The following is a 15,000-nucleotide window of genomic DNA, read 5'->3' on the forward strand; positions in this document are numbered from 1 at the left end:
AACTAAATTTGATATTTTCTGTGTAAACCCACAGTATCTTCCACTAAATTTGGGTCTCAGTCATTCAATGTACCGTATTTACTTTAATACTCAACAGGCTCAGCAAGAGACCGTAAAATTCACCACTGCTTGCGCCAAAGTTGGACATGCGCAAAAGAGTGAAACTGTCCCTTCACGGTTATCACAACGACGCGAGTATACAGCATTGAACCATTCATTTTAATGTTTATCCGACCTTTAAAACTACCCGTACACATCCAGGAACAGGACAGTTCACTTGCCTTTACAAGGTGAACAAGATGCAATTATGGCAAAATACTTCTAACAGCAACAAATCAAATTTTATAGTGATATTTTCGATGACGTTGCTGTCGTACTTGTCTATTAACTCCCTAATTGTCCATTGTAGGCTGATTTGCATTGGAGAATCAAGTTTAAACACAAGCATCACACGCAAAAACAGCTTTTGTCATTTATCCCTTTACTCCCAAGATCTAAAAGTTTAATCTTTTTGATAGTACCTCAAGTATTTGGTAACTCGGTACAGAGTTCATACGCACGCGATTCAAACTTACCAACGGTAAATATTTCGTATAATACCACTCCATAGCTCCACCTTAATAAGGAAAAGTGATAAAATTAAAAATTAGAGAAGTTGATAGTCGACCTTTTAGATTTAATGTACTCAAATCCACACTACTAAATCGTTTAAATCATCGTGAATTCGTTTAAAGGTAGAAGCTATTTAGCAAAAAGGAAAAAAAAAAATAAAGTGTACGTCTGTTGCCGGAGTATACTAGTTCCCTATTCAGTTTTCTCTAAGAAGCTTTCTTTTCCAGTTTTCCAACATATGATTTCATTTGATTTAATTTCTCCCCATTATGTTAAGACCATCTTCTTCATGAAATCAATGAGTGGGTCACTCTCAATAGCGCAAGGGCAAAAGTGGGTAAAACTGGCGATAACATGTTAAAGTGGGGTTACGCTCAAAACTCAGAATGCCTATGTGGGGGTTGAGACACAGACCATGGAGCAAATTATGACATCTTGCCCATGGGGACCATCCTGTACTGTCGATGACCTTAGGGTCGTCAACGACACCGCACGCCGTTGGCTCGAGAGATGGAGCGGCAAGATATGATGATGACCCAATTTAAGCAAAAGTGAAAGTAAGATATTTAAAAAAATAAATCCATTCTCGGTCGTTAAGTGCTTTGGTTCCCCATTCTGCTCTGAGAGGCTGTTTCTAGGCACTACGGTCTTCTTCCCCCTAATTTAAAACTAACAGTTGATTTGACTTCATTTGATTTACAGTCTCCCCAACGTGAAGGGGGGAGAAGAAGAAGTTTCTTACACATCACTGGAAGTTGTGTAGGCTCCGCTGCCAAACAAAGCTTCTGGGGCTGTCCACTTGATTGGAAGACGACCCTGAAAATGACCCCCAAGTATACATCAAATTAAATTCCCCACATTGGTCTTGCAAGTGACTTCGTGGCCCATTGTCTGTCCCTTAGCGTTTAGAAACGGTGTTCCGTCCGAAGGCTACACAAATGCAAGAAAACTTAATCCAGGCGCAAATTCCACCTTTCAACAACGTCAGTTCTTGCCTTGTGGAGCAATTGTCTCTTAAACCTAATTTAATACCATAGCTCCCACGGATCTCAAAATCTCAGTGGTAGAGCGTCCGAACTAGCGATAGGAAGGTCGTAGTTTCGGCCCCCGGCAAAGAAAACTCAAATTTTCCCGAAAAACCCCGATGTTCCACATTAATAAATGCATCTCTTCATTGGTGTTCAGCTTTCGTTTGGGAATTTGCGTAACAGGATTTCACAAAATATTAGCGGAGCGCAGACGCGCTAAGCGCGCCAGCGGAGCACCATGAGTAGGCTCTTTTGGGAAAGCTATTTTTGCACAAAGGTTTGGTTATGGCGTCAGCGTTTGCCCGTCCTCGCGTACAAATTGTTGGAGTGGAGGAGGGGAGGCAGGAAAGCCTCTTGGGACGGGAATGTTCGGGCAATTTTCCTCAGCGGGAAATCGCGTGGCAGCGTTACATTTGCTTTGGAACTTATGACTGCCAATCTTTTAGGTAGGAGACAAAGAGTTAAACTTGATGGAGTATATTCTCCGTGGAGAACTATGACAACCGGGGTACCACAGGGATCCTTGTTAGGTCCACTCTTGTTTAATATGTATGTTAATGATCTTAATTACTTTGTTTCTAATACTTCCTCAAGGCTGTATGCTGATGACACGACGGAATATGCCTCGGATGTCTCACCGATGGTTCTGCAGTGTGTTATTAACTCTGACCTTGGCGTGTTATCTAGATGGTTTGGATTGAATTATCTACAGATTAATGCCGCTAAAACGCAAGCCCTTGTCATCGGGCCATCATTATATGAGTATGAATTTCACCTTAACAATGCGAGGATTGCGATGAAAGATACAATTAAGATCCTAGGGATAATTTTAGACAGCAAACTAACTTTTAAGACACACATAAAGGAACAGCTGCAAAAAGCATGCGCAAAGGCTTCGGCCTTGCGGAGACTGCGCAAGTTCATTCCGAAGTTTGTAATGGTACGTCTCTACAAGGCGTATGTTCTTACAGATATTGAGTATTGCAGCCCTCTTTTGCTGGGTATAGGTAATGCTGAGACAAGCAAAATGGAAAGCACTAATTATTATTTATTAAGAAGTATCTTAGGCTATCCGAAGTCTGTTTCATACGACTACCTCCTAAAAATAGTTAATATCAAGTCTTTGGAACAACGCAGGCAATTCCAGTCACTAGTTATGTTATATAAATGCTTGTAAAGCCACTGAGCACCCTATATTAGTAAGCTTTTTAATCTTAAGAATGTGGGCTCAGCACAAGGTTGAGCTTACGTGGGCTCAGCACAGAGCTGGAACTCCCCCCATTCAACTTGGAGCATATGCATCGATCTTTTACTTTTTTGGTTAGTAAACTATGGAATGCGTTGCCTCCAATGGTTAGAGAGTCTAAAGACATTGCATCTTTTAAGTACGCTCTTAAAGTTCACATGACTCGAAGCGTAGATAATTTAAAATTTAAAACGATTCTTTTTAATTTTTTAAAAAAGTTGTCGGTAGATTAATCACTATTTAGTATTTTGGAGAGTTAATTAATTGATTGATTAATTTTATCCTTTTATATTTTGCACAATTTTATACTTTGTTCAATTTTATTCTTTGACATTAGTGAAAGAACACTAATTTACAACAGTTGGCTTTCAGGTAATGTTTTCCTTCTTAATGCATTCCTCGCTGCCTCATATATTGTGTAATTCTCGCTGAAAAAACGAAGATGGCCAGATAAAGTCTGCAATTCCGTGTTGACAGAGATTCTGGCATATAACAACAATAAAAAAAAAAATTAAATCTTGTACTAGACTTGTACGTTAAACTTGACGACGATTCGTCTGAAACCATCGGACTTCATCAGGTCAGTTCAATAGAATTAATGGTGGAGTCGTGACTAGTTACATGAGAGACGGCGCGGAATATTCCGTAGCAACTCGTCCCTTGCATGTGATAGTTTAAAGAGGACGCCCCCCTTCTTGTCGAGGCTGGGTGCCTCAACCCTCTCCCAAATAGCCTCTTTCACCCCTCGCTCGAGCCACTGTTCTTCCTGGTCCAAGATAGTTACCTCTGGGGAGATTTGATGCTCTGTTGTTTTGGCATGGGTGTAGACTGCGGAGTTTTGGGCCTCGTATTACGCAGGTTGGGTGTGTTGCTCGAACCGTTGGCTAAGGGCTTGCTTGGTTTCACCAATGTACGTCTCATTGCAGCCTGGCTTCGCGCATTTGATGCCGTATACGACATTGTAGTGCTTTTTCTTAAGGGTAAGGTCTTGACATGGACCGGCTTGTCACGTAGGGAGTTAGTCGGTTTAAAGGTCGTGGTAACACTCACTGGTTTAAGGGCTTTCTTAACTCTCTCGCTTAAGCCCCGGATATAGGGGATGGTAATACTATTGATCTGACCTGATGAAGTCCGATGGCTTTGGTCTAGTCTAGTAAAAGACTTAATTCTTTTTTTCCAGTAATACCGACTAGATGAATAATCTTCACAGTTCATTTCAACAATCACATTTATACCCCGTTTTCGCAATACCTCGTCGCTTGGTATTCAAGAATTTTTCTTAATTCTAGTCCGGAATCAGATAGAACAAAAAGGCCTAAAACAATGCTCAGTATAAAATTGTGTCTGCGGCTTTAATCAATTAACGTCAGAGACTAAAACACCCACCGCTAACTTGAAGACATTGCGTTCCCAATTTAAATGGCCATAAAGTTAACTTTCTCATGTCAATCTCGCAGAGGATAATTAACCTTATGGTATTTTTTAACAATTTTTAAATATTTATACCCATTTGCAATTCATTTTCTTTCCGTTCTCATCAGTTGAAGACGAAAAAGACTAACTTTCATGCACGATGATTCTCGACGAAAAAACCTCATTGTTTTTTGGTCTGCTTTGAAAAAGTCCGTTTTTAGTATTTAGCGTAACAATGACTTAGGGTGATGCTGCCTCTTCAAGCCCCACTTTGATTAAAAACCATAAAAGCCATCTTAATACCAACACTGGGTCTTCACAAAATGAAAGAAAATATTCGACTCTCATGCAGAAGAGCTATTAACCTTTCCATTTACAAGATCGAACAATTCATTTTCATAAGTAGTACCACAGATGTCTTTGTTGGGAAGTCATGACACTTTGGTGTTATATCAAGTTCACACTTCATCTGATTATTTCCTTTATTCTCAATACTTGTCTGACTGAAATTTCATTGTCCTTTTGAGGAAACTTGCTTGTTTTCGGAGTCAAAGGGTTACACGGCTTTTGCTACTGAAATTCAGCGAAAGCGAACTGGATAGCAATCAAATCAAATAAAACTTGAAAGAAAAAATAACAACTTAACTCTGAAAAAATCTTTGAATAAAATAACAGATACAAAAGGAGTCAGGGATGCGCAAATAAATTTAAAACGGATTCCAATTGGGGTTTTTTTGAAAGCCAAACCGTTTTTACAAAGTATTTCTGGGATAGATGTTTTCTGTGACTTTGTTTTCTTGTTGTTTTTTTTTTTTGTTTTTGCATTTGTTTTCGTTTTTTCAGGTGACAATAAGAGGCAATTGCTCAAATATTGTACAGTTAAGGAGGCACCCCAGAGTTTTAGGACCGGGTACTAGTACAGCGTGTAAAGCCTGAATCGCGCATGTTTTTTTCTGATTTTCACGTCGTGACCAAATATGTAAAATTAACTGCTAATTTCCTCGCGTTCCCTTCTGTTTTTTTTTTTTTTTTAATCGACTCAGTTCTAACCACATACAGATATTAAAGAATTTAGGCCAAAAATAGTGATATCTCTACCTGTCACTAGATGTGATGTTGTCATGGTAACGGCCATATTCCAAAAATTGACACCCAAAATATTAAGCCTTATTTTATCGGTACCCATACTGGTAAATCTCAACAAGGAAAACTTTAAGAGAATTTAACTAAGTTTCCTTTTGCAAGTCTTGCTCTGTAGTGAGGGTATCTACAAATACTCTATAGGGAGCCATCTCAAATGCGAGGATCACTTCACTCCTTCGGTTTTTTGTTTTTTGTCCGTTGAAGCTGTTGAGTTGTGTTTTTTGAAAACAATTTCTGGGATAATATGAGCTAGTAATTGCTAAGTCAAAAGTACATAAAACCAACTGCACCTCGTGCGTGCGAACATAAATGTCATCTTCTTGGACGTCTCTTGCCATCCCAAAATCAGTGATCTTGCACACTTCATCCTCTCCGACCAGCACATTTCTTGCAGCAAGGTCACGATGAATAATCTGGAAGATGAGTTAAATTAATTATTTCATCATCCACACCGTGTCACAATGGCTTTTTCCACTTCTGAGCACAGAGATCATGTCTGCAAATGGCACCAAAACCTCATTGATATACTAATCTCACTGTGTTCAACATTTTAATGGGAACCTCCACCACTGCAAAAGACTAACTTTACACTGAAGAAAATCATGTTTAAGATCCTTTTTTTTTCAAGAGTGCTTAAATAGGAAAAAAACAGAATCGATCAGTTGATTGCGGTGGCCAACTCGAAAGAATCTGCTTCTTTAGTCACCATGCACACACATCCCGTAACCTATATTACTTTTTTTCTTTTTCTTTTTTCTTTTTTTTTTGTATCTTTGCAAACATTACTGTAATTTTGTTATTATATGTACATGATTTTCTCGGTAAATAATGTGAACTAAAAAGAACCTGAGCCTGAATCTGATAATTTTGACTTTCACGTCTCCCAGACAACGTCACCTTGAATAATAATGGCGTGTCAAGGTTGCCCTATTGTTCTGAGACGAAGAGTTTTAGTACGGTAACAATAGGACGACTTTGAAACGCCGGTAATACGTCAGAATTATTCAAGAAGAAAGCGCCCTTTATGTTTGAAAACAAAAATCAGCCAAGCCATTTTGAAATTCATTTATATCAGATACAAACGCTTTCTTTGCCATCAAATTTAATAGTAAGCATTATTTCCTGCGATCGAAAAATACATTTTTGTTGTAGAGAAGATTCTAAATCTAGCTAGTTCGAATTACTATGCGAAAAACCAATAGGTTCGAATCGGAAGAAATGGACAACTCCGACCTCTGACGGAAAAAGCCACAAGCACAAAGTTCGAGGTACGCCCACAGTACTCGTTCATTGGTCGAGGAAAGAATATAGTTAAAGCACTCTTTGGAGGTCACACTTGAATTTTCTTCCGCTTTTATACGCGCCAGCTCGCTATTCTAAAATCTAAATTATCGTGCCTCGATATCTTTGTTGAAGGACTCGAAGAATCATTTTGATTATTCTTATAGAAAAAGCGCAATTAAATGTATCATCATCATCATCATCATCATTATTATTATTATTATTATTATTATTATTATTACTATTATTATTATTATTATTATTGCTGCTTGTACTTGGCCAACGTGCTTGAACACGGTCAACACAAGAAGCCAGTGGAAGAGAAATATATCCTCGATTACAGCAATGACAAAAAAAACCTTTCCGTTCCTTCGGTTAGAAAGCCCGTCCTACTTTTATTTAATTGCGTAGCAGCTCTCGTATAACACAAATTGTGATTGGCTCCATACAAAAGCCAAAACCAAAACACTATACAATTGAAACAATGACTTTAAATTAGACTTAAATAATAGAAGGTGCTAGCAATATCAAACAAAAGCAAGGTACGAGATCTGCTACCTTACTGCCTATTTTCCAAACTAAATCTGGATTCTCGTTTTATCAGTCACTATTTCTACTATGGATAAAAGTAACCTTTTTCATCGAGACATAGTGCATTCCGTCACTGATTTCCCAGGCAAACTTTAACAGCTGTCTTGAGGTGAGAGTGGAACCTGGTTTAACTGATGGGTCACTGTAATAGTTATCCTGTACCCCTCGGCTCCTCCTCAGGTAACCAAGCAAGTCCCCATACTGTGCATACTCCACCACAACCAGAGGACGATCTTTCAAAAACAAGTAGAGGAAATCTCAGGTGAGACCCGTGTGAACACTCGCATCGGTGCGAGCAGTATGAATTGGTAATTGTTTGCTCTGTATACAAAGCAATCCAAAATAAAGGTAAAACGTTGAGGCAAACACAAACAGAATTCGATAACATCTTCCAACAGAGAATTCCAAAAACAAGAGAGACATAGTACAACACCTTGTCTAATTTTACGATAAGGTTGCCCAAAAGCGCAGTTTTACTTGGATAATGGGATTTACGCATGCGTCTACTGTTAACGTCCCGCCTATTTGTTTTTAAGCTATGTCGTCATAAAGAAGGGCATCTCTGATGACGTCATTGTTTACATTTTGTTTCATTAACATACGAGTTTGTTCACAGGAAGCATCATCTATTTACAAATTGACTTCAAAGGGGAAAAGACGTTAATGATCCCATGCATTCTTTGTAAAATCATGAATTTCCAAAGCGTCATTTCTAAGAGATTATCTAGTATATCTGGTTCAAATTCAGAGATAGCTGATTACGCAATGAACTTTTATTATTTACATTAGTACTTTATTATAAAACGATGGTCATGCCAGTGAGGCAAAAAATATAAACAAAGATCATCCCCGTAACATCAGTCGCATCAACATCAAGGCTGCCTTGCAAATTTTCGAGAATGGCATTATATTTTTTGTATTTTTTTGAACAAGTATAGACAACACCGTGATATTTCGACTGATGCGCTGCATTTTTGAATTGGCAAACTTACCTTCAGTGCTGACGCATCCATACAACTGAATGACATGGGGATGAGGGTCAAGGTTTTTAAGGAGCACCAACTCAGATAGCAAATCTCTCTTCTCCCTTTGTGAAGCGTCCTCTATTTCGTAAGAAAATTAAGAAATAACTTGAAGAGATGGTTCTCTCTTCAATCTTGACTCGGGGATACTCGGAAAAAATCCTAGTGCTCCTTGCCAAGCTCTCAACAGTCTCTCTGTAGCACATTGGTAGAGCATCCGATCTAGTAATCGGAAGGTCGTAGGTTTGACTCGTGCAAAAGAACACCCGTATTTGTCCAGAGTATCCCCGAGTCAACACTGAAATACAATATCATCTCTTCGTTTCATCTCCCATGGTTAACAACACAACAACACAGTTCTCGAAGAAAATGTCATGTATACAACAGTTTACTGGGATTCCGACACGATAGACAGATCTCAAAATTAATTGTCTAGTACCTGTCTAGCCGGATGCTTGCAAATGTCTATGTCCTGCACAACAAGGATGGTTTCCACCAAGAGAATATGACGCATGACGCAATATAGCGAATCCCTGAGTCCCATAATAATTATTTGCAATCCATTTTCGACGGGATTCAACGCTTGTTGCAATTGTTATTTAATGTTCCCATGACCCGCATATCGGTTACCCAACCACTAAGGTTGTGCATCAAATGGAAATTCGGGGTTTGGATTTTCCCGAGTTTCCATTTGATGCACAATATCTTTCATGTAATTCATTAAGGAATGGCTGAAATAAAAATTATTTAATTAAAACATGTAATAATTAATTATTAATTAATAAATACGTAAATTTATTTGCAGTTAGTTAAAATGACTCTTGGGCTAGTAGATGCTAGCCACAGACTGCACGAAAGGGCATGCCGTAAACGTGGTTTTACTTGCAGCCTAAAAGAGATCAGTATTGGCTGTTGCAAGACTTAAATCGTTTGTATCAGTTTTTCCCCCAATAAACTAGAGCGGTTATTCCAAAAAAAAAAAAAACAGGAAACAAATATCACACAAGTACAGCTAAAAAGCTCACCTTGGACGCTCTTAACAGCGACTACAGTCCACCCAGACTTTCCAGCGATATCCCAGGCCAAAGCACGTGACACCACACCAAAGGCGCCACGCCCGATCACCTTCTCGATATTCAGGTTTTCTCGCGGTATTTCCCACCCGAGATCTCCAGAGAAAATGGGGTTTATAACTTGTTGAATGATAGGGTGACTGCAATAATTTAAATATAGCAAGTAAGTCACAGGTAAACTCTGTTCACCAAGGCCAAGAATGTGTTCGAATATAGACAACCATTACCCATGACTTTTTTTCAAATAAAGAAAAAAAAAAGACCAAATTATCTATGGAACCCAGGTTAGCGCTTATGGATATCAGAGTACCTTACTCATCAACAAAAAATTTACATATTTAACCACTTCATAACAATAACCTTAACTTCGTTCTTAAACACGGTAATCATTCCTTAGGCTTAATTTCTCAATCTGGGCGTAATTTTAACTGATTCAGTTGAAAATTCAATTTCCTCATTATTCCGAAAGGCTTGGCTACTAAACATGCTATCGACCGCTAAAAATGACATGGACCGTTTACGAAAGGGAAATAAGCCGGGCGAAGTCAACTTTTACTTAAGGCTGTTTTTTTGTTTTTTGTTTTGTTTTGTTTTTTGTTTTTGTTTTTTGCTTTTGTTTGTTTTTTTTTTCTTTGTTTTTGTTTTTTGTTTTTTACTTCCCTGTTCTCATACGTACCACAGGCCAATTTTAATACATCAATGGATAATTCATGCCAAACAACAACACTGGGATCTCCGTACCCTTCAGGATGCGTTTGATGTTTGAACGATACTGTAAAATATTCACGTTACATGGCCATCTCATGCAAAGAATTCTATAATATGTAATAATCAGGCAACCTCATATTCAGTTTCTTAAGTTTTCTTTACTAGCGAAACGCGGAATCCGTCTCGGCATTGTTATAAGCATCCGAGGTCGAAATCTACCGTCCAACCAAATGATTGCAAAAACAGACACTCCGACCAGTCTCCGTAAATTTTCTCGATTGCATGTCGTGAATGACATGTGCTTCAAAATAAAGGGAAGCAGTGCTGGCGCGATGGCGAGATAACTCGCCTCCCATCAATGTGACCCAGGTTCGATTCCAAGACTCGGCGTCGTATGTGAGTTAAGTTTGTTGGTTCTCGACTCTGCTACGAGATGTTATTTTTCTCCGAGCACTTAAAATAAATAAATAAATTGATTAATTAAAAAATAACAAGAGATAAAAAATAAAATAAAATAAATAAAATAACATAATGATAATGATAATGATAATGATAATAATAGTAACAATAATAATGATGATGATGATGATGATGATGATGATAATAATAATAATAAATACAAAACAAAACAATGGTCTCCAGTTGCGTGTCCAGTGCAAGAAGACTTCAAAGGCTTACAACTACCCTGGTCTCAGAAGTTTTTCTTGAGCCGCGAGAAAGACCTCTGGTTACCTTGGACTTGAATCTCACTTTCATGCAGACACCAGGGTCAGGATATAACCCTCAAGTTTCGCTTGGTTGATTTTTTGACAAACACGCAAATCAATATGATTGGTTCGTTTCGTTGGTAATACCTAGGGGACGCGTGATTGCTAAGTTGCCATTGGTCCCTTTCTTTATTTTTAATTTTACGCGTTCGACAGCTGGCGTCTGGTGCATGAAAGTGAGATTCACGTTCAAGGTAACCAGATGTTTTTCTCTTTCTTGTCACTTCGCGGCTCTCTTGCGGCTCAAGAAAAAAACTCTGGGAACAGGGTAGCTTATAACTAGACTAGACAAGAAAATTAGACTAGTTGCTTTTCAGAAATTTGCGGTCTTGTCACTGGAGTACTTGGAAGACTGAACGAACAAGCTTTTTGTACTAAAAACGCCGACTAGCTTTGGAAGTCGAAACTCTCCTTTTTTGCGTTATCAATTCAAACCGAAACTTGGTAGTCGTGGAGTTGTGGGAAATAGAAATTAAAATTAAAGTATAGGAGAGATGCTACCTAATCAGAAAGATACGATAACTTCACATTTATTTATGGAGATGAAAACCAATATACTAACGTGTTTGCTCTGTCGGGGCTGTCATCTGAAAAAAAAATTAGGAAATTCATGAAGGTTATTTTAGTATTCATTAGACCGAACAGATCGAAAGCACAATGATTTGTGCCTGGCTCGTGGAATTTGAAGTTCAGACGAAGAGTAATCACTCCTTCATTACCGTCGCGCGATGACGACGCATTTGAAGTATGTGACGATAACTTTTCCTTTCCTCTTGCAAACGAGAAAAGCGCGCTCATAGCAGTTTTCTTACAGAGTAACCGGCATGAATTTTACATGTTGAAAGAGTTGGAATATTCAAGGGTTCCCTAAACGAAAAATCATCTCACACTAAAGAATAACTAACAGGAGGATCTACTGTTTCCAATCAAATTTGTTTGCCATTCCTCCCCCACCCCCTGAAAATGTTTATTTCAGAAAAAAAAAACTTGAAATGTATCTCATGTTTCCCGAGCGCCACTATCTTGAATAACTGTGACGCCCCCTATTGTTCTTAAATGACCAGCGAGCTTTTGGTCTGTAACATCAAGGCAACTGTAACAAGTCGCAGGAACTTTGGAAACTAATTAATAGAGTTCTGATAGTCATCTCTTTCAGATGAAAAAAAAAAAAAAAAAGCTTTCTTTCGAAGAAAGTATGAGAATAAATTTGATTGTAAAAATTATTTTCTGTGGTTCAATGTCGGTCTTTTGTTGGAGTGAAGGTTTTCTTAACACTTTGACTCCGAATAGTGATTGATATAAATTTTCTCCTCACAAGATCAATACATTGTTACGCAAGCTGGTGGCAAGAATAAATAAATTTATCACCAAGGAATTTTTTTTTTGTCCAGATGTATCACCAAATTCCCGTAACTAACAAAAAAAGCTTGTGTGGCAGCTAGTAAAATTAAAGGTCTGTGATATTCATCTCTTTGGGATAAAAAAAGGGCTTTTTTTGAAAGACAAAAAATGTCAATAAATTTGATTGCAAACATCATTCACTGTAGAACCAAAAATTTTTTTTTTCTGCTCTGGAATCATGATTTTAAAATATAAATCGGTACTCAGAGCCCAATTAAAAACTCAAAAGTGGAATATTCCGCTGGGATCCACCAAACTTCGTCAGCCACAAGGCAAATTTAAATGTTAAGAAGGGTTATATAATGGTCTCGAGCGGGCTAAGAGGGTGCCACAGATGCTGGCTATTAAGCACCAGGACTGGAGAGTAGGACGAGAGCTTCCCGGAATTGAAATTACACCATTGTACAGGACTACGCATGACAGAAAGGCTGCATCATCCCGTTCTGCCCTCGTCTCCGACGTTAAAACAAATGTTTTGCAGTCGTATGTACAACGTAAGTGAATTTTGGATTTTTTTTTTTAAATCCTGAATAGCCCATTTCCGAGTTGCTTCATGTCTCAGTTTCAAAGCGAGTCCTGGTGCACAACCGAAGAGAAAGCATCTGAAATTGAGACAGATATGACAGAGTTAGAGGCTGCTCTGGAAAATCTCATCGAGAGGGAAATTAATCAGATGCATAGCATAAAGAAAATCAATAGCAAAATATAAGGAAAAAAGGAGGATTGTGAAGGTTTAGAAGATATGCGAGCAAAATCACTAGAAAGACTGGGGGAGACCCAAAAAAGAAAAGGACAAGACATCCAGCTCAACCAACTGAAAAAGAAGGAGAAAGGGTTTCCAGGTGACGCAGTGGCGTTTTTAAGAGAAAGGACAGATGCAATGCATGCTGCTCGTAAAGAGGAGCTTTCAATGCAAGTGCAGCAGCAAGAGTCTGAAATCAAAAGGCACCAGGAATTTTTGGAATTGACGCAGTAACAACAACAACCGCAGCATCAGCAAATGCATAGCATGTAAGCCATGCTGCTGCAACAACAGCAGCAGCAAAGTCAGTTGATGATGGCCCTTCTTTCCAAGTTAGAGGACAAATGAGGTCCATGCAAAAGTCACTGGTTGTTTTGTAATTTGTTTTTATTTCCTGGGAATCATTAACTTGTGTTTAAATAGTGGCTTTGAGGTTCAGTGTTTATAAGTATTGGCATGCTGTTAGTTTGTCATTGTTCACATTCTTGGTATGTAAATGACCAGAGCTGAATACAGTTCTTGATTACATAGTCCCCATATGTTTCTGAATGTTTAACTTTGTGATCTTCAAGGATAAACTTAACTTTCGTGCGAGAGGATCCCTTGTTAGACCAATTAGGGGATCTTAAAAGTACTGTATTTACAATAATAATTATTGTATTGTATTTGTTCGAGTAAAAGTTCTTTTTTTTTATCAATGTCCCGTCCTTTTTCTTATTTATTTGTTTTGATTTTATGTTTGTTTTTTATATAACACCTGGGGTAGGGGCACCCATTTTAATAAAATTGTGGCTGTCTGACATACTCATGACCCTCTAAACTTTAATGGTCACACCAAAACAAATATAGCAGACATATGGGTCTATCCAGGGTTCATAGTCGAAACACAAAGAGACAACTGAAACAGTAAATTAATGCACTTTCAATGATCCTGGGCATTACAAAGGTCTTTTACTTTTACTTATGTCGCATATGTAACATCTCACAGTGATTTCTTAGTCCTTTCAGCCCTAAACATATATAGGCAAATGATAGTTTTTGTAGATGTTCAGTGAATATATGCCCATTCCTGGCATAATGCAAAGGTACACAAAATAGTCTTGAAGTTTTGGTGGATCTACAGACGAGAAATCGAGGTTTGATTGTGATTCAAGCATGTATGGGCATTTCTTATTATTGCTCCAACGAGATACATCTTCCTTACAGAGAGCAAACCGATTTTCAAATTATTTTTGAAGTCAAGGAATTTGAAGTATTTCACAATTTCACCAAAGAGCCATTCAACTGATATGCGCAGGGCACGGATTGAAGAATTGAAATTTCGTATCTGTGGTGTAAGTATAGCATTACGGAAGGGACACTGAAAATGTATTCTTAATGGATGTGCTGGGTCTCCATAGATACATAAGGGCTGTCCAGTTGGATAGAAGGCATTCCTCTGAAGATCCATTAGCAGTTCAGAGTCTGCCAACATCCCAGCATCATGTTTTCTTCCTTCTGCAATAGAGAAAACAAGACAATTGACCAAATACTGTAACGTTATAGGTCAGCTTTCATACAACAAATTGCAATACAAGCAAGACTCATGTATAAGAAAACAATCCGATGAATTGGACAGCCAAAATACACTAATGCAACCTGAAATGGTGTGTTTATCTGTACTTAGTAATTAAGGAATTTGGTTATTTATTTCATATTACCTACTGGCCCATATATGTGTGCTATCATCCCTAATGGTAAGACACAGACTGGAATTTTAGGGCATTATCTTCTTGTGCCCATTGCATAGCACCCTCTGTTGCTCTCCAGGCCTGCAAACTGGTCGCACTGTTCCATCAATGAATCCGACACAGTTATTGAGTGGATCGGAGCACCTTTCCTAAAAGTCGTGTCACAGTACGTCTGAAGAGAAGCAGGGTGGAGCAGCTGTGGATTCCATCTGGTGATGCGATGCACATGGGAATCGAAAATAA

At 38.3% G+C, this 15,000-nt stretch overlaps 1 protein-coding gene and 1 long non-coding RNA gene across 5 annotated transcripts in view; one reads left to right on the forward strand and one right to left on the reverse strand.

Annotated features, from left to right (window-relative positions):
* LOC138028206 (uncharacterized) overlaps window positions 1-15,000 on the forward strand; it is a 390,617-nt gene that overhangs the window by 63,294 nt on the left and 312,323 nt on the right. The gene's annotated exons all lie outside the window — the stretch shown is intronic.
* The window catches only part of LOC138028204 (fibroblast growth factor receptor 1-like), a 45,613-nt gene that overhangs the window by 8,474 nt on the left and 22,139 nt on the right, over window positions 1-15,000 (reverse strand). For all 3 annotated transcript variants that reach the window (XM_068875651.1, XM_068875649.1, XM_068875650.1), the window contains 7 exons: window positions 11,447-11,471; window positions 9,362-9,549; window positions 8,307-8,417; window positions 7,357-7,547; window positions 5,733-5,855; window positions 1,355-1,428; window positions 576-616 (listed from right to left, as the gene is read on the reverse strand). In XM_068875651.1, the coding sequence (XP_068731752.1) occupies window positions 576-616; window positions 1,355-1,428; window positions 5,733-5,855; window positions 7,357-7,547; window positions 8,307-8,417; window positions 9,362-9,549; window positions 11,447-11,471 (753 nt within the window). The remainder of the gene's footprint in view (window positions 1-575; window positions 617-1,354; window positions 1,429-5,732; window positions 5,856-7,356; window positions 7,548-8,306; window positions 8,418-9,361; window positions 9,550-11,446; window positions 11,472-15,000) is intronic.

This window comes from Montipora capricornis, chromosome 13 (assembly GCF_036669925.1).
Source record: "Montipora capricornis isolate CH-2021 chromosome 13, ASM3666992v2, whole genome shotgun sequence".
Lineage (NCBI taxonomy): Eukaryota > Metazoa > Cnidaria > Anthozoa > Scleractinia > Acroporidae > Montipora > Montipora capricornis.